Below are 19,352 nucleotides of genomic sequence, written 5' to 3'. Positions count from 1 at the left end.
TAACCCTCAAAATGAAGTGTCGTCTCGTTATTGGGGGGGATTGGATTGTAAGCTGACTGCCAAGAGTGTAAGCGGATTGTATGCTTTTCTTGTTCAGCTGTTCCAGTTCGGAGTGTTATTTCGTATCCAGATCGGGAGTTTGGTGTGCTGCAATAGCTGTGCCTGTCTCTAAGAAAGGGGATTATCGCCTAAACTGGGTTTTATCCTCTTGTAAGTGAAACGGTCCGTTACAATTGGTGGCAGCGGTGGGATCGTTCCTACAACCAGAGGGACAGCTACAGACAACACCATTCCTGGATTACAAAGTAAGGGCAACGCCAGTACTCGTACAGCGTCCCCACCAGCAGTCATGTTCTATCAATATGAAGGCGTAGAGTTTGCTACTGAGGTAATGAGGAGAATAGCTAAATATGGCCCGAATCCCCTGAAGGTGATTGTTGATGCAGCTATACAGCAACTGCTTGAAGAGAACCAGAGGTCACGTGATCTCGAGCACGATTTCATCCTGTTAATGGTGAGTCATGGTCAAGAAGATGAGGTAGCCGATATCCTCCTCCAACACAAACCAGAGAAACCCAAAGTAGAGGACTGCATGGAGTGGTACTGGAAAGGCCCCCAGCAGGCAGGTGGAGATGGGACCGAGGTCTCTCTACCGGCCCTACAGGGATGCTGGGCAGTCGGCCCAGATCCCCAACGGCAGTGTGTACCCCAGGGAGCTGAAGGTGTCGTCCATCCTCCCCAGCGGCAGTGTGTACCCCAGGGAGCTGATGGTGTCGTCCATCCTCCCCAGCGGCAGGCTGAGTTACAGGGGGCAGAGGTAGTTGTTCCTGCCCCCCAGCAGCAAAGTGATATGCCAAGAAGGCAGTGTGAAGTGAAGGGAGAGGAGAGCAGCGTCCTCCCTCCCCAGCGGCAGTGTGTACCCCAGGGAGCTGATGGTGTCGTCCATCCTCCCCAGCGGCCGTGTGTGTCCCAGGGAGCCGAAGGTGCAGTCCTTCCTCCCCAGCGGCAGGCTGAGTTACAGGGGGCAGAGGTAGTTGTTCCTGCCCCCCAGCAGCAAAGTGATATGCCAAGAAGGCAGTGTGAAGTGAAGGGAGAGGAGAGCAGCTTCCTCCATCCCCAGCGGCAGTGTGTACCCCAGGGAGCTGATGGTGTCGTCCATCCTCCCCAGCGGCCGTGTGTGTCCCAGGGAGCCGAAGGTGCAGTCCTTCCTCCCCAGTGGTAGGCTGAGTTACAGGGGGCAGAGGTAGTTGTTCCTGCCCCCCAGCAGCAAAGTGATATGCCAAGAAGGCAGTGTGAAGTGAAGGGAGAGGAGAGCAGCGTCCTCCCTCCCCAGCGGCAGTGTGTACCCCAGGGAGCTGATGGTGTCGTACATCCTCCCCAGCGGCCGTGTGTGTCCCAGGGAGCCGAAGGTGCAGTCCTTCCTCCCCAGCGGCAGGCTGAGTTACAGGGGGCAGAGGTAGTTGTTCCTGCCCCCCAGCAGCAAAGTGATATGCCAAGAAGGCAGTGTGAAGTGAAGGGAGAGGAGAGCAGCGTCCTCCCTCCCCAGCGGCAGTGTGTACCCCAGGGAGCTGATGGTGTCGTACATCCTCCCCAGCGGCAGTGTGTCCTGCAGGGAGCAGAGACAGTCAGTCTCGCACCCCAGCAGCCGGACAAGAGAATGAAAGGGGAGACAGCTGGTTCCCCTTTCCACCAGCAGAGAGAGTGCCAGGGAGAGGAGCCTGCTAACCCCTCTCCCCAGCGGCAGTTTACCATCCAGAGAGAGGAGCTTGTTACACCCTCTCTCCAGCGACAGCCTAACCCACCAAGGAGAGATGTTAAGCCCCACAGCTGTGCAGATGGGACCGTAGTCTCTGCACTTACAGCACCAGGGGTAGGGATGGTCGGTCCTGTTCCCCAGCCACAGAGCGATATATCCAAAGGGGAGACAGTCGGTCTCCAGCAACCAGGCTCCAACCAGACTACTCCCGTGGTAGTGCTGGCAACAGGACAGAGTACCGCTGGTCTCTGCCCCCTCAGCAACCCACCAAGGCAGCCTACCAGCCCCCCACACAGCCGTGGTGAGGCACCTGAACCCGGACAAGATCCTCCCTCACCCAGGTGTAGTAACTATTTATTGTGGGTGGGCTGCTCTACTATTTCTGTTTTGTGGGTGGGTTGCTGGACTAACCAGGGCACTGACCGGCAGGAGGTCAGATACCCTGTTAGTCTAATTGGTAAAGGGGAGAATTGTGGCGAAACCAACTTCGCCACTGTGAACTGGAGAAGCCTGGTTGCTAGCCTCCTGCCCTGCGACTATGGCCCCTGGACATATTTGGGGCATATTGTATTTTATTGTGCGACTGCTGGCCCTTTAAGTACAGTGAATGGTATTTTATTGTACTGCTGCTGGCCCTTTAAGAACTGTCTGGGGACATATTGAGACTTTGGGTAACAATACCCTTTAAGACTATGGCCCCTGAAAACGTATGGACTTTTATTGGTGTGTATGGCCCTTTAAGAACCGTCTGGGGACATATTGTGACTTTGGTGAACAATGTCCCTTTAAGACTATGTCCCCAGACCTGTAAAATAACTAGTTCCTGCTTAACCCTCAAAATGAAGTGTCGTCTCGTTATTGGGGGGGATTGGATTGTAAGCTGACTGCCAAGAGTGTAAGCGGATTGTATGCTTTTCTTGTTCAGCTGTTCCAGTTCGGAGTGTTATTTCGTATCCAGATCGGGAGCTTGGTGTGCTGCAATAGCTGTGCCTGTCTCTAAGAAAGGGGATTATCGCCTAAACTGGGTTTTATCCTCTTGTAAGTGAAACGGTCCGTTACACCTCCTCTCTGCTTCATCCCAACCTACACCTACTCCTCATTCTCCTCCACCTCCTGAATCAAATCTACCTACTGTAGATGAGCAGGACTTTTCCTGTTTTGACCATCAACATAATGAAATAACGCAAGTACGGGATATATGGATTATATATGCTAAGCCTGCTTTTTATCCAACTCTGGTATGGCACGAGATCTGTGCTTACTCTTCTCCAAGGCAAAAGCAGCATGACCCTGACGTGATTTGAACACGCAACCTTCTGATCTGGAGTCAGGCGCACTACTGTTGCGCCACAAGATCTCACTGTACAGGTGGATGTGGTCGTCAACAGAGTAGCCAACAAAGGTAGGTTTTTTTTCCCCCTCCGACATAAAATTAGATCGATTCTGACAAATTAAATATTCAGCCTAAAGAGGAAAGAAAATAAGTACTTTTCTTTTCAGCACAATACCACTGTAATTGAAGGCAAAGTTAAACAGAAAGGCACCAGCTAGCCAGTTTCTGTGTTTGCGGCAATGTGAAGCCATACCGGTTTAATTACATTACAATGGAACATGCAAATGCTGGGGTGAATCGTGCATGGTGTGGAATTCTCCACGTGACTTACTCTTTGCTAGCTTTATATTTAGGACAATTTATGGCCTCTTTCAAGTGAGAAGAAAGATGTTAAATTCTCTTCCTAAAGAAGGTGTTTTATGGAATTCAGTAGATGTATTTGAGGATGGCCTCGATGTTCTTGTGGCAAAGCTGGAAACTATGCCATTATAGTATCTAAAGTGGGTATTGTAACACAGCTTGTTGATCCAAGGAGAAATCGGAATGCACATATGGAGTTCTAAAGGAATCCTGGTGCCCAATTTGGGGCACAATTGAAAATGACTTCAGGTCTTTCTTTTTTTCCTTTCTCCTTCTTTTGGAACAACAAGGGGAAGAAGGGTGGGTGAAACGTTGAAGCTGAGTCTTCTTTTCATCCTGCATTACTTTTCTAACTTTCTGTGTTACTGTTCCATTTTCAAAGATCAAATGAGTATGAAACAAGTGCATTTCCATGTCCACATAAGTTGCACGCTGTGGCAAATAAGGAAGCGGTATTTAAACGGCGTGATACGTTTATTCATCCACAGAAGGCTGGAAGAAAAAAAAGAACCTGATGGCAGCGGTGGGATTCGAACCCACGCCCCCGAAGAGACTGGAGCCTTAATCCAGCACCTTAGAACGCTCGGCCACACCACTTTATTGTAATATAAACATTGGTGTACATTTGTCAAAGAGACATCAGCTAGAGGTGCTTCCTCCTTAAAAAAATTAGAAAATCTAATTCTTCACATATGGTGTCATCACACAGACCATGATGATGATGACAAACACTGTTAATGCATCTCATAGAGAAACAGCTGATTTGGTTGCATGCCCTGTAGGCCCCTCTTGCTTTCCTATGTGACTCATTCGAGTGAGACTGAAATCAAAACTGATGAGATACTTACAGGCAGAGCAGAGGCTGGATTACAGAAACGCTTAAAGGGATGTTTTTTTTTTTTATTTCTACTCTCGAGGGAAGGGCCCAGAGTCTAAAAGAAAGAACAGAATAAGGTTGAAAAGAAATACATTTATTTTAACCTTAGATTGTTGTTTTGAGAATACCTGCCTCTCTCACTCACTGCCCTAGTTTCACTACATTTGTATATATTTTTGATCATTTTCTATTAAACTATTCATGTATGTGTTGCAGATAGTTCTTCTGACATCCTACTATCAGCCTTCCTCCAGTTCTCTACACGATTGACCACTTCCTCTTTCTATAGTTGGTTAGCTGTAATATTGTAGACAGGCAGCTTTACACACACACACTATATTTAAATTTCACGGATGAAGTGTTCACTGACACAGCTGGTACCAACCATTGGGGCACCAAGAATTATGGACCTCATCCTGCTTCTCCTACTCTTCTTCCAAGGTAAGACTAAAGCCTCAAATGATCTAAACCATGGAAGCAATTATAAAACATTGAACTGGGAAGCATTAACATTTAAGTCTTAATTCACAAATGTGTGTTAGCAATATAAATACAGAAAGCAAACAGCTGGTATAAAGAAACAGTACAATAAGAGTAGGAATCATAAACACTTTTAACCCTTAAATAAGAATTTAGCTAATACAGATATCACCTGCTATACAACCAACTCATATAAAGGTGATACTAATAAAATAATGGGGTCAAAAACCAGTGCTATATTAATGAAAAGGCTGAAAGAAATTCAAAAAGCAGTGCAACAATATCTAAACCTAAACCAGCAACGTGTAAACACAGATTGTACTTAACAATGTTTACAAAAATCTACCCAAAGCCATTCAGTTTAAGTTGTTTTAACCCCATTTACTCCTAACTCTGCGTGTAAGGATTATTTTCTTTTTTTTTTTTTTTTATTGTTAATTGGATCTTAAAAAGTTTGAGTCAAGATTTATGTATACACAAAAAAGAAGAAGAAAAGCTGTAAGTGTATGCTTACTACTAATGTATCAATGCAATGTTTTGTAGACCCAGGACATACTTGAAAACGAGAGAAATCTCAATGTATCTTTCCTGGTAAAATATTTTATAAATAACTAAAGGACAGATTAGAGCGGGTAACCCTTCACAAAAGTTCAATATAAAAAGAGAGAGAACATAATCTGTCCTAATTAACTGGAATCCTTAATAAATTAAACACTTAAAATCTAAAGTTTAATCAATATAATTAAAAAAGGTAAAGCAACCATAAATATAAGGGATACAGGGGATAGGGAAAATATATACAAGAAATAATGATATATACAAACAAGATATAATATAAAGTAGTGAATGCCTTTCACAGAGCTAGTTAAACAAAGAGATACTTAGTCATGAAATAATGACTCCAAACAAGACTCTATCTGAAAGTATCTAATGTGATAGTAGCAGTTATAGGAAAGGGCAAGATATCTTTAGTAACAAAGATTTAGATCATAGAGGGAGAAGGGGGAGATCACCTAAATGTCTAGCTCAGTGAAACTGAACTGTAGTGAATTCCTATCTCAAACCTCTAATAGCAAATTAAATAAAGAAAAGTAGTGCCTATAGTTATAGCATAAGATCTGTAGTATATACTTATAGGGTTAAAGTTTAGAGTTATGAGGGTTAGCAAGAGAAAATCACTTGTTCTGATCAGTAGGTGTCATGCAATGAAGCCCCAATCTGTCTAACGGTTGATTGCTTAATACTACAAGGTAGGAGTCGAAGAGGAATAATTGTAGATTATGCTAGCTTTAGTGTACCTATAATCTTAATTTTATTAATGACAGGAGGCGAGTATTTGCTTAAGTCTCTCTTTACTAGAACTCCACAGCAGCACAGAAAACAACCAATCAGAAAAAAGTTAGGTACTATAAAACTCCCCTCCCCATGCATCATTTCCTCTTTCAAGCTGCGACAAAACAGAATAAAAGGCAGAGAACATCATGGGGAAGAAACGAAGTCCTAGGTACGATGAATATAACGATGTCCACCATCCAAGTGTAACCGTCAATCTAGATAGTGTTGATGGACTGTAAACTGAAACGAGAGAAAAACAGAATCGAACAGGTTGATTATCCAATGAAATGTACTCTGAATAAACATGTAGGTACCCAAAGTAGCAACCAAATTAACCTAATATGTAAATATCCCAACCCTACTTATGGAAAAAAACAGACATAAGGAACAAGCGACAGGTAGCAGAGACAACAAACAGAGTTGTATACTTACCTGATAATCTAAACCGTAACATTAAACAAGGGAGGGACAAGAATGGGTGGGAAATACTCGCCTCCTGTCATTAATAAAATTAAGATTATAGGTACACTAAAGCTAGCATAATCTACAATTTTATAACATGACAGGAGGCTTCGTATTTGCTGTTTCAACGCTCAGTTCACCAATCCAACGCTGTTTGTGTCGCTGGTAATTATTCCAGGAAATATCAGAGTAATCCTAATCGGACATTCCAAATACGATAAATGACAGCCGACGGGTCAAAGAAGATGTCAACCGACGAAGTATCTCAAATACGGAAAAAAGCACCCTCCGCCGGTAAATCCATTGTACGTGGTGTAGCAACCTGTTTCCTAGAAGTCGGTCCATGAGCTGGTAAGCTGACCTATTAGCTACCTTCCTGTAGTAGTATAACTTCGAAATCCGATCTAGGACTTAGGGTCGCGAGAAGAAAACTGACACCAAGTCACAACTCATGATCCGTAAGGCGGTTCCTCCGATCGTGCCAGGGCCATTCGGCGATGCGGCCTTGCAGGGAGATCTCCAATCTCCAGGAACGCACCGAAGACCACCACCAAAATCGCAATAGTAACCGAGGAGGAACTTTCGTACCTTCCTGTCCTACCCGGTGGGGTGTCTCAACCAAGCATAAATTCATAATGCAGGCGAGAGTGTGGCCAAACCAGCCGTATACTAAGTGATTCCAACATTCCAAACGGACTGTGTAAACTTCGGACGTCGTAGAGAAAAGGCTCCAAAGGACGTCCATTCAGGGTTCCGAACTGAACTTGAGTGGAGGAACGGTGGTCGACTATTCTGGGGATAGGGAATCCCGGAAATCTTCAAAGGAATGGGAAGTGCAAACAGGAACGCAGATTCCCATCCAGAAATGCCCCCGTCCAAGAGTGAAAGATGTCTGTGTAGGAGTCGGGGTATACCAGGTACCACCATAAGGTCTCGTAGGTCTCCTCGACGATAGTTGAAAAGTAGGGAAGCGCGAATCCAACAAAAACGGCTCCCGTGAGGAATAACTAGAGTATAGACGGGGGTCCTCCATCTCCGAACCCTGATCACCAGGATTCTTATTCGAGAAGCCGGGGCAGTCCTGCCAACTTATCCCAAGATCTGATGACCGTGAAGGTCAAGACAAACCGGGTTATCCGGTCTTACCATGTGAACATACGTACGATTTTTACCCTCAGAGCGGGTAATGGGCCCTCCTAATCCTGTTATCCGAGTTGGGCAGAGCCCGTTTGCTCCATGAAGGTCCCCGTATCTCCTGCCACTCAATTATGGGAGAAACTGCCTGAGCAGTTGTTCACAATGGACTGGATATCCAAAAACAGAAAGCAATCCTCTGTTTTTTTTTTTTTTTTTTTTTTTTTTTTTTTTTTTATGGTGCAGAATATTCCCAAAACCTGCACTCACATAATACCTGAGTTCCATCCGATAGCCGTACCATCTCCAGGAATGTGTATAAATAAGAGGGAGTCACCCCTCGTTATACCTCTGTGAGAATATCCCTCCATTACAGTAGATAGACTAGAGGAATCCAGTCTAAATATGGATATCTCGCATGACCAGGCAGTCCTCTATATCGAAATCAGGAGCACGGACGTCAGATCTACTGGAATGCAGGAGGGACGCCCCTCCATGTAGTCATCGACCTCTGGCACAGGTACAAGTCTGTGTGCTGAACAAATGGATGGCACCGTAGAGCGTCGAGTGTATGAGAGAGCCGCGCTCTCTACTAATGTGATCAAATAACGTGCCAACGTCCGGCTGATAGCCTGAGCGGGCCGCACCCGTAAATAACCAAACAGTAGAGTCTGCATCCGTGACCGTTCCTCTCTATGAAAATGTTTCCTCCAAACATGACCCCTGTATCCAGCTCAGTCTCTGGCTGAGGTTGAGGGAGGGCTGCGCCCTCCAATAACAAATCAGTGTCCGGTTCCGTATCTGAGAGGGTTCGCTCTCTGCTCCAGAAGATAAAATATTCTCGGATCGAAGAGATGGAGGGCCGCACCCTCCTGTGATCCAAGCTAGAGTCCCTAGAGACTCAGGGTGACCAACTATAGGGTACACCAAATACGAGTATCAGCATAAGGCTGAGGGAAATCTAAGGGAAAAACACTGGAAAAACTATCAACTGACCGTCCAGATCCCGTGCGCGCGCGCGGGGTCCAGGCGGACCGTTGGTAGTCTGGGGAAAGCTGGAGACGTTCTCCGCAATCCACGAGTACCCAGGAGGTCGGAGGAGGTCGAGTCCGGCCTCTCGACGACCCGAGCGAAAGGAAAAAGAAGTCACGAAAACAAAAAAGACAACAAAAACGTAGATACGAGAAAAAACGCAAATTCTATCTCAGCTAGAAGGCAAAAAGGCAGGCCAGAAGGCAAGACAAGTAAGCCCCACTGAACAGGGCCAGGAGCTAACCTCGCGCAGGGATAACTACCGATAGCTATCCGGATACCGGGAGGCAGATACGAAGTTAGTTGATAAGACAAGGAAAAAACACTGCGTTCTCCTGTAGGTGTCTGAGTACCGGTCCTTGCCTGTGCAAAGTTCTCCTTGGAGATGTGCCGTCGCCGGATTGGCGCAATCCGCGGATGTGTGTCCGGGGTCTTCATAGGAAAAAACTTGCCCTTCAGGTCTGAGGTTTAGGGCCTTCACCCTACCTGTCATATCCAGATGGCCGTATATTGGTGTCCTCTTGGATAGTATGGCAATGGTGCCTGTCCGGACACCTGCCTATTTCCATGTCACTGGTGGGCACTGGTTTCTCCTCAGTGGTATTCCCCCAGGCCTGCGGCCAAAAGGGATAGAGCAGGCCCAGCGGGCCAACTAATGGACACAGAGTAGTTGGCCAAGGAAATAGGCACCGACATAGTAGGCCATAGAAATAGGCACCGACATAGGAGGCCAATAATTGGGGCACCGGCATAGCAGGCCGTACTTATGGGCACAGAGGCCGTACTTATGGGCACAGACCTAGCAGGTCGTTCTTATGGGCACAGACATAGCAGGCCGTTCTTATGGGCACAGACATAGCAGGCCATTCTTATGGGCACAGACATAGTAGGCCGTTCCTATGGGCACAGACATAGTAGGCCGTTCTTATGGGCACAGACATAGTAGGCCGTTCTTATGGGTATAGACATAGCAGGCCATTCTCATGGGCACAGACATAGCAGGCCGTTCTTGTGGGCACAGACATAGCAGGCCATTCTTGTGGGGCACAGACATAGCAGGCCATTCTTGTGGGCACAGACATGGCAGGCCATTCTTATGGGCACAGACATAGCAGGCCAATCTTATGGGCACAGACAAAGCAGGCCAATCTTATGGGCACAGACAAAGCAGGCCAATCTTATGGGCACAGACATAGCAGGCCAATCAATGGGGCACAGACATAGCAGGCCAATCAATGGGCTGAGTGATACCAATATTATTAATAACATGCATTTATATACAGCGTCTTCCAATTCCGTAGCGCTTTACGGTGGGTATCGAATGAGTAACGAGGACCTCTGAGTTCGGGTAGAGGTCCCCAAAATTGTAGATCCTCAGGGCATCTTGTGACATAGGGCCCTTAGGCAATCAACCCTTTAGGCAGCGTAATGCTGTCTGAGTAACTTGAACCGGGACTGGCAGTCCCTAAATGCCCAGCAGGCAAACAGCGGTATCCCAGCTGTATTGGTATAAGCGGAAGTTGTCACAGTGATTACCATGTCCCTGAAAGTAAGATACATAGAGCGATACTCACCTTAACTGTGAATTGGTATGCACAAGCTCACACAGAACTGTTTGATGACTCAATCGTAAATATAGATACCATCATCGTCATCTCTGAAAATATTGAATAGAATCAGTGTAGACTGGTATTCCAGATCCAGGTCTGTTAACACTATATGTATGCCATGGGCAGTGAGTTCATACCAGAGTAGTCTCCTCAGAGACCCCATAGCTGGACCCGAAAGGCTATCTACTGCGAGGCACACTAATCCAAGCTCACAATACCTGTAACTCACAGGAAACCGCGATATACACTGTCAGCAAAACTACAGTATCCTGAGATATACACAGCAGTCAAACTCACCGCAATATGTGATATACACTGTCCGTAAAAACACGCAGCAATCTGCGATATACACTGTCAGTAAAAAACACCCAGCAATCTGAGATATACACTGTCAGAAAACACCTAGTAATCTGACATACACTGACAGAAAAACATATAATAATCTCACATACCCAGTCAGAAAAACACACAGTAGTCACATATATACTGTCAGAAAACACTTAATAATCTCATATACCCAGTCAGAAAAACACACAGAAATCTCGTATACACAGTCAGAAAAACACCTAGCAACCTCATATACACAGTGAGAAAAACACATAATAATCTGATAAACATAATCAGAAAAACACACAGCTATCATATATACACTGTCAGAAAAACACATAGTAATCTGATATATATAGTCAGAAAAACACACAGCTATCTCATATACACTGTCAGACAAACACATAGTAATCTGATATACACTGTCAGACAAACACATAGTAATCTCACATACACTGATAGAAAAACGCATAGAAATCTCATATACACTGTGAGAAAAACGCATAGCAATCTCATATACACTGTGAGACAAATACACAGCCAGAAAATAAGAACTGTCATAGAAAATCAGAAGTCTGACCTATAAAAAGCCCTAAAGCTCACAGCAAGCTGTGAGATCTACACTAAATAACTATAGTGATATATGTGGAAATGTGGAAAACCCGCTGAGACCCGCCGGGGAATCTCAGCAGGGCAACAAACGCAGAGATCCGACCGTGGAAGGAGGAGGGGCCGTGAGCAGGCACCCCTTTCTCCAGCCGGTCGGATCCACGAGGCTGAGGGAAAACCCGGCCGCGGCGAGGCGGCCACGTGCGTGAGCAGACCCGGTCGCGGGGTGCTCGCGTCTGACCGCGAGGAACCCCGGGCGCCGGCAGTCTCACACCAGAGCTCGGGGAGTCAGAGGAGGCAGACAAACGGCTAGTCTCCTGACACCCCGAGCAGAGCGCCCGCATCCCCACAGGGGAGGGAAACTAGTAGAATGGCGCCAGGGAGTGGAGAGGAGGGGAAAACAAACAACAGGGATCCCCAGGGGCTCCCCCGATACCACAAACATCCCCAATGACACAGGGGAAACGAGCAAAAAAACATGCAGAAATCATGAAGCAGAAATAAAAGCAAAAACGGAAAATAATATAAAAACAATATGTATAATCAATAAAATATGGATTCAAAATAATTATATGACCAAAAAATGTACATAACATAGGTATAACTAAATGCTATAACATAACAATATATATATGAAAATACAATATATATATAAGCAAAACAACATGACTAAAATAACAAATATACACCCTAAATAAATCATAATAAACCCAAAGCCACCAACTAATATTAGCAGGAGGCAGAGGTACTCTGACCTGTACTGGTGCGGAGCAGCAAAGAAAGAGGAAATGATGCATGGGGAGGGGAGTTTTATAGTACCTAACTTTTTTCTGATTGGTTGTTTTCTGTGCTGCTGTGGAGTTCTAGTAAAGAGAGACTTAAGCAAATACGAAGCCTCCTGTCATGTTATAAAATTTAAAGCTAAGGGTGAGTAGTTCAGCTGAGCCCGACACGCATTTCGCCGGTAAGGCGGCTCTTCAAGGCAGCTCTTGGACTCCTACCTTGTCCACATACTTACCTTGGATTTGCTGACGATATTTATTTTTGTGGGGTTAGGCAGGGTTATGCTAGGGTTTTGTTCAGACAGTGCATCTTGGTTATCGGTATTTTTGTTAACTCTTAGTTCAGTTTAGAATTAGGTGCCCTTGAAGGCACAGCTGTAGGGTTATAGCTAATACGGTTAGAATAGAATGTCATAGATTTCTGCTAAACTTATAGTATTAAGCAATCAACCGTTAGACAGATTGGGGCTTCATGACACTTACTGATCAGATCTCCCCCTTCTCCCTCTATGATCTAAATCAGGGGTCCTCAAACTCTGGCCCTCCAGATGTTGCTCCCATGATTCTCTGGCTATCTATGTAATTCAAAGAATCATGAGAGTTGTAGTTCAGCAACATCTGGGGGGCCGGAGTTTGAGGACCCCTGATCTAAATCTTTGTTACTAAAGATATCTTGAACTTTCCTATAACAGCTACTATCACATTAGATACTTTCAGATAGTTACTTGTTTGGAGTCATTACTTCATGACTAAGTATCTCTTCGTTTAACTAGCTCTGTGAAAGGCATTCACTACTTTATATTATCTCTTGTTTGTAAATATCATTATTCCTTGTATATATTTTCCCTATCCCCTGTATCCCTTAGATTTAAGGTTACGTTACCTTTTTTAATTATATCGATTAAACATTAGATTTTAAGTGTTTAATTTATTTAGGAGGACAGATTATGTACTCTCTCTTTTTATATTTACAATTTATGTATTGTTTTATATAATGGGGAATGGAGAACACTTCAATAAATACTATAAGAGTCAAATAAATCTCAAGGCACAGGTAAAGAAAAAATAACACAAATCGTTTTTCAACACAAGGAGAAAAGGGAGTTATCTACTAAACACTGAACTCAACTGATATAATAAAAGAATGACCGGTCAAAGCTATATATCTAAAGGTGAAAAATGTGCAAAAAGACAAACGATTTGCAATATACCAGGAGCTAGTGATTAGAAAAGAAAATAAAGGAGTGGGTTTAAACAGCCTAAAATACTGTGTATAATAGTGTACGTGCAAAAATATGAACAAAATAAACACAGCAGCAATCTATAATAGTATATACACCACAATTGTTTAATCCCCATTGTACTCACTACATTTATAGCTAGTTCAAATCACGTGGTCTTCTAAACTCACCAATCATGTCTAACATCTTCTCCTCACCTGTAACACCTCCATTCCCACGACACAGGCCCGTTAACCCGTCACCCCTCCACGCTCTCCTATGGTCCTAACTGCCCTTATAATTTCCTCATCTATTACAAAACACTACTTAACAATGTTCTCTCTACTATTTGTCAGTTTCACACACACTTCACTCATTACTAAAATCTCTCTATCACTTTCTGCTTACCTGTCCCTACTGACACCATCTTCATTGCTCCTGGTTTACTTCCCTCCTCTCTCTGTTCATCCCTTATTATATTATTATTATTATTATTATTATTATTTTATCATTATTTTTATAGCGCCAGCAAATTCATCAGTGCTGTACAATGGGATACGCAATACACTGTGCTCATACCTATCCACCTTTCTCCTCCAACTCATTCTGAAAAATCAAAATACAAACATTCAAACAAAACATTTAAATCTTACTCCCACCTTTTATTATTGGGTGTCTCTCCAAACCCTGGTTCTGCCTCTACCTACCTACCTTGTGTTCAACCCAGAAACCTCTCTAATCTTATATGCATCCCATGTAACTCTCCTTTAAGTCCTCCTTCCATTCTGCCCTCTGGAATGCAAGCTCTGTGTGCAACATAACTAAATCTACTTCTATCCATGACTTATTCATCTCACACTCCCTTAACTTACTTGCTTTAACTGAAATGTGGCTCTCTCCTTCCCCCATACCCAAAATCCTCAACCTAACCCCCCGCAATTTAGGATGAATCTAAATTCTCTTGACATCCAGAAACTCTCAGCTGATCTCTATTCCAAACTCTCATCCATCCCTACCTTCTCCTGTCCCTCTCTGGCTATCTACTCATGTAATGCTACCCTCACCTCTGCCCTAGATGCTGCAGCCTCACTCCAAGCATGCTCCTCAAGGTGGTCGCGCATCCAACTGTGGCACAACCCGCTACCTGCAGACATGCTCCCGTTCAGCTGAATGCTGCTGGAGGAAGTCTCGCACCTTGTCAGACTTTCTACACTATAAATGTGTCTTGCGCTCATCCAGTGCAGCCCGCACCCTTGCTAAACAGTCCTACTTTTTTTTTTCATTAGTTCTTGCTACCACAATCCTAGGCATCTCTTTAATATTTTTAACACTCTTCTCCGCCCTGCTGTGGCCACCCCAGAAACTAATCTTTCATCTAATAGCTTTGCATGTTACTTTACTGACAAGATTAAACAGTTAAAGAATGAATTCTCCCCCCTTCTCACCTCCCTATTTCAACCTAACTTGGAACATATCAACCCTACCCTCCAAGACTTCCCTCCAGCTACTGAACAGGAGGTGGCTGCACTTTGTGGGGATATTTATGGGATAATAATAGTAAACAGTTGAGAATTGCCCACTATTTCAATTCTCAGATCCCAAAGATCGTTATCGTGTAAGTGAAATGTATTCCATATAAATAAAATCACAATTTGTTATAAAAATAGATACAATTTATTGTGACAAATTAAATAATAATAATATGTAACATGCGTGACAATAATCAATGAATATTTAGTATAACACAGTATGCAATACAATATCGTAATGTAAAAACATCTCCCAATGGCTAACACAGTCTTAATTGTCAAGACAATGATTTATGATGGGCTTCACAGAGAAACAAAAGTGGAACTTACACACAGACACAGAGCTTGCAGCTTAAGGCCATACACCTTTAGCTGACAGTTAGAATAACCCTTTCAATGCTGGCTAGACCTCCTAGGTAATTAAGATCTATTCTCATGTAATTTTAAATAAAATAACATTTATATCAGCTCATTAGTCATTTCCTGGAACCATCCAATAAGAGTAATCTACCATGTTCTATAAGCAGAATTTTAACTTGCCTAAACAGATATTTTATCTTATTTTAGAGCAAATCAATACACCTGGATAAATATCACGATATGCTAACATGTGATAAGTCACATAAATATATATAATTATTACTTCCCATCTGCAGAATAGAATGCTTAATTATATATTCTTTAGTAACTAAGATTTCTAAATATCGAAATCTGATCGTGATTTATCCAGTCATATATCATGCTATAGAAAATTTTAATTAATTTAGATTAATTAAATGAAACAAGTATAATTACCAGTTAAAGAGATGTTCTCATCAGATGTTCTCAGGTATTCTCAGGAATTTGAATGTCATGGGTCTCTTTCTCTGTCTCCTGACTTAGGCTGCTTCCAACTGCTTCCTCTGCATACATCTCTCTTCCCTTTGTCTTAACTTTTAAAGGGAAAAATTATCTGTTTGTCACTAGGTGATAGACCAATAAAAAACTGGAGGTGTGGTTACCTTCCAGATAGCAATTTAAGTATTTGGTCTATAGAGGGCAGTCTCGTCCTACTAAACATACCTATCCAGCAAAGAGTTAACTTTTCCTGGTGGCTATTTTGACGTAATTTAGCTTATCTTTATGGTTATTTATAATTTAAGTTTACTGTCAGATCAAAGAGATTCTTTGGGCTTTCTTCAGACTATATGTCTGGAAAATTCTGCTATAATTTCTAATATGACAGTTATAACTAAGTATGACCCCTAAACTTACAATGGGACGTTATACAATATATAAAGTAAAATTAAATTATTTAATCTTCTCTGTCACAAATGTCTGGGTTTAGAATTGATTATATTCCATTAGCATTTAGACAGTCTGTCCATCCCCCGTTCTCATCTCTTATCAACAGGTTTGTATATACTAAGCATTCCTTTAGCTCTGGCAAAGTGGTTAGTTTTACAGAAAGGATAGAAATCTTGTGTCTTTTGTTAGCTTGAAAATAACAAAATGGAGTCTGCTCTGTTCAGAGTGATTCTGACAATATACACTTTAATTTCTATCATAGCACAAAATGTCTGCCGATATAAATACCCTGACAACTTCTCCTCTCCTCTTGTCCCACCACCTGTCCGCTTGATCCAGTACCTTCCCACCTCATCAGAGCTCTCCCCACTTGTCTTGTACCATCCTTAATACACATCCTAAACTGCTCTCTTTCATCTTGTGTTGTCCCTGCTCCCCTTAAAGATGCTACTGTCGTACCCATCCTAAAAAAGCCATCCCTGGACCCATCTTCCATTTCCAACTATTGTCCCATATCCCTGCTTCCTTTTCCTCAGAGCTTCTAGAAAGACTTGTCTTTACTAGTATGACTCACTTCCTAAATTCCAACTCCTCCTCGATCCTCTTAAATCTGGCTTTTGCCCCTCCACTCTACTGAGACTGCTTTTATTAAAGTTACAAATGACCTAATCACTGCCAAATCCAAATCCAAATCAAGGTTCAGTTCTTGGTCCCCTTTTGTTCTCTCTCTATACTGCCTTTCTTGGCAAACTCATTAATTCATATGGATATCACTTCCACCTGTACGCTGACGACATCCAGATATATCGCTCCTTCCCTGACCTCTCCCCTGCTGTCCTACAACGTGTCACCAATTGTCTTTCTTCTATCTCTAATTGGATGTCCTCCCTCTTTCTGAAGCTCAATCTGTCTAAAACTGAGTTTCTTATTTTTCCTCCTGATAACACTGATCCTCCCCTTCACTCTCCCTGCAGGTTGGCGGTACCTGCCTCACCCCATCCTTTCCAGCTCGCTGTCTTGGTGTCAATTCTAACCCTGGCCTCACCTTTGCGTCTCATGTCCAGTGTGTTGCCAAAATCTGTCGATTCCAATTTAAAAACATTGCCCGCATACACCCTGTAGCGGAGAGCCGATCTTGCACAGCTATTCTCCACTAGAGATTCCAGTGAGGGTCAGGAACAAGGTGATGTTAAGTCCATAGGCAAGGTTTCCAGCAGGTAAAGTAATACAGCAATATCCCCATCGCAATCCCAATAACTGGACGACACACAGTTTCAGGAGTAGACTGACAAGCTTTATTCCACAGTTCCTTATAAAGCCCTCTCCCATGCAAGGGAGGAGGTTCTATCACTTAAGACATTATCCAATCTCTAAGTAGTAACCTCCCACATATCTCCTCCCCTCCTCTAGCATCATAATCCCCTTATTGTGTACACAGTTTTCCCCGAGTTTTGGATGTACCCTAAATACTTGGGTTACATCCACAAATCCAACATCCCCAGATAGCTCTATTCTGGGGGACCAACATACTTAAAAATTAGCCCATTCGGATGAATGGTTCGTGAGATATGGGGTTCCAAAGATTTGACCGACCGCATGGGTAAAGTATCCGAAAACAGTTCCATGCATTTTGGCCCTGCGGTCGGTCACAAACAAGGGAATGAAAACAGACGAATTGCCTGTGTTATAGAGCCTGGAGAGGGTTTGAATGAATTCCCTTGTTTGTGGGGTTCTTTCTACCGAACGGCGGGTCATTCGGTAGTTTCCATACGAATTTCTGGAAGTATGGAGGTCTCAGCGGTGTTTGCCTAGTCAAGTGTCCGATTTTAGTTCCAGACACTCGACGGCAAAACACCGCTGTTCGGTAGTTTAAGATGGCCGCCGCCACGTGTTTGTTTCCCGAATGGCGGCCACCCAGAGGACAAAGACCACACTGCACTGATTGCCAATTACCTGTTTGCAACATTGTTGCAAACGGTAATTGGAGGCACACTCATTCCTGGGTGGTCTGGTTGTTCGGTAGTTTCATTCCCTTGTTTTATTTGAATGATTCTACCGAACAACTAGAGGAATACAATTCTTTACATACATTTAACTGTCATTATACCCGGATACCATGCTTTCTATACATGTACATACACATTAAACCAGCCATATGACCAAATACACTTATTCTCATACATGTCATGGGACAGCCCGGTACCAATCCGCTACACTGCTCCCCCTTGCCCACAAGCCGGCATACACAGTCTGATCCAACACGGATCGGCTTGGGGATGTCCGGGGGCTCACGGATCATTTCTCTAAGTCAGTTTGTCTTGACAACCCGTCAGCATTTCCATTCTGCTTACCCGGCCGGTACTGGATATTAAAGTCAAAAGGCTGTAGCGCCAAACTCCAGCGCAGCAGCCTGGCGTTGTCTCCAGCCACCCGGTTCAGCCAGACTAACGGGTTGTGATCCGTGAGCAAGGAAAAGGGCTGTCCATATAAATAGGGTTGTAGCTTCTTTAGGGCCCACACCACAGCCAGGCATTCCTTTTCGATGGCGGCGTAGCTTACTTCTCGAGGTAACAGTTTGCGACTGATGTAAGCCACTGGATGTTCCCCGCCATCGGCCCCGACTTGACTCAGTACTGCCCCCAATCCAAACATAGAAGCGTCTGTGTGAACAAGAAAACGTTTAGTTGGATTGGGAGCTGCCAAGACAGGGGCATTTATCAGTGCATTTTTCAATTGTTGGAATGCCTGCTCACACTCCGGGGTCCAGTTTACTTGGCGGGGAAGGTTCTTACGGGTCAGGTCAGTGAGGGGTTTGGCCAGGGCGCTATAATTGGGAACAAACTTCCGGTAATACCCTGCTGTCCCTAGAAACGCTAAAACCTGGGTCTTAGTCCTAGGGGTGGGCCACTGGGCTACAGCCTCTACTTTGGCGGGTTCGGGTTTTTGTTTACCGCACCCTACTCTATGTCCCAGGTATTGTACCTCAGCCATGCCGATACTACACTTGGCCGGCTTCAAGGTCAGACCTGCTTCCCTTATCCTATCTAGTACAGCTCCGATGTGAGCTAAGTGTTCCTGCCACGTATTGCTAAAAATAGCAATATCGTCCAGGTAGGCACATGTATAGTCCTGGAATCCATCTAGGAGTCGATCCACCATCCTTTGGAAGGTGGCTGGGGCGTTTTTCATCCCAAATGGCATGACCTTAAACTGGTACAA

The 19,352-nt window shown here is 44.0% G+C and overlaps 1 protein-coding gene across 1 annotated transcript in view; it reads left to right on the top strand.

Annotated features, from left to right (window-relative positions):
- Window positions 1-4,679: 4,679 nt before the first annotated feature.
- The window catches only part of LOC134601890 (uncharacterized), a 296,175-nt gene continuing 281,502 nt past the window's right edge, over window positions 4,680-19,352 (top strand). The window contains exon 1 of the mRNA XM_063446394.1: window positions 4,680-4,767. Within this exon, the coding sequence (XP_063302464.1) occupies window positions 4,680-4,767 (88 nt within the window). The remainder of the gene's footprint in view (window positions 4,768-19,352) is intronic.

This window comes from Pelobates fuscus, chromosome 3 (genome assembly GCF_036172605.1).
Source record: "Pelobates fuscus isolate aPelFus1 chromosome 3, aPelFus1.pri, whole genome shotgun sequence".
Classification (NCBI taxonomy): Eukaryota; Metazoa; Chordata; class Amphibia; order Anura; family Pelobatidae; genus Pelobates; species Pelobates fuscus.
The sequence above is the reverse complement of the archived record's forward strand: the minus strand, read 5'-3'. Positions and strand labels throughout refer to the sequence as shown.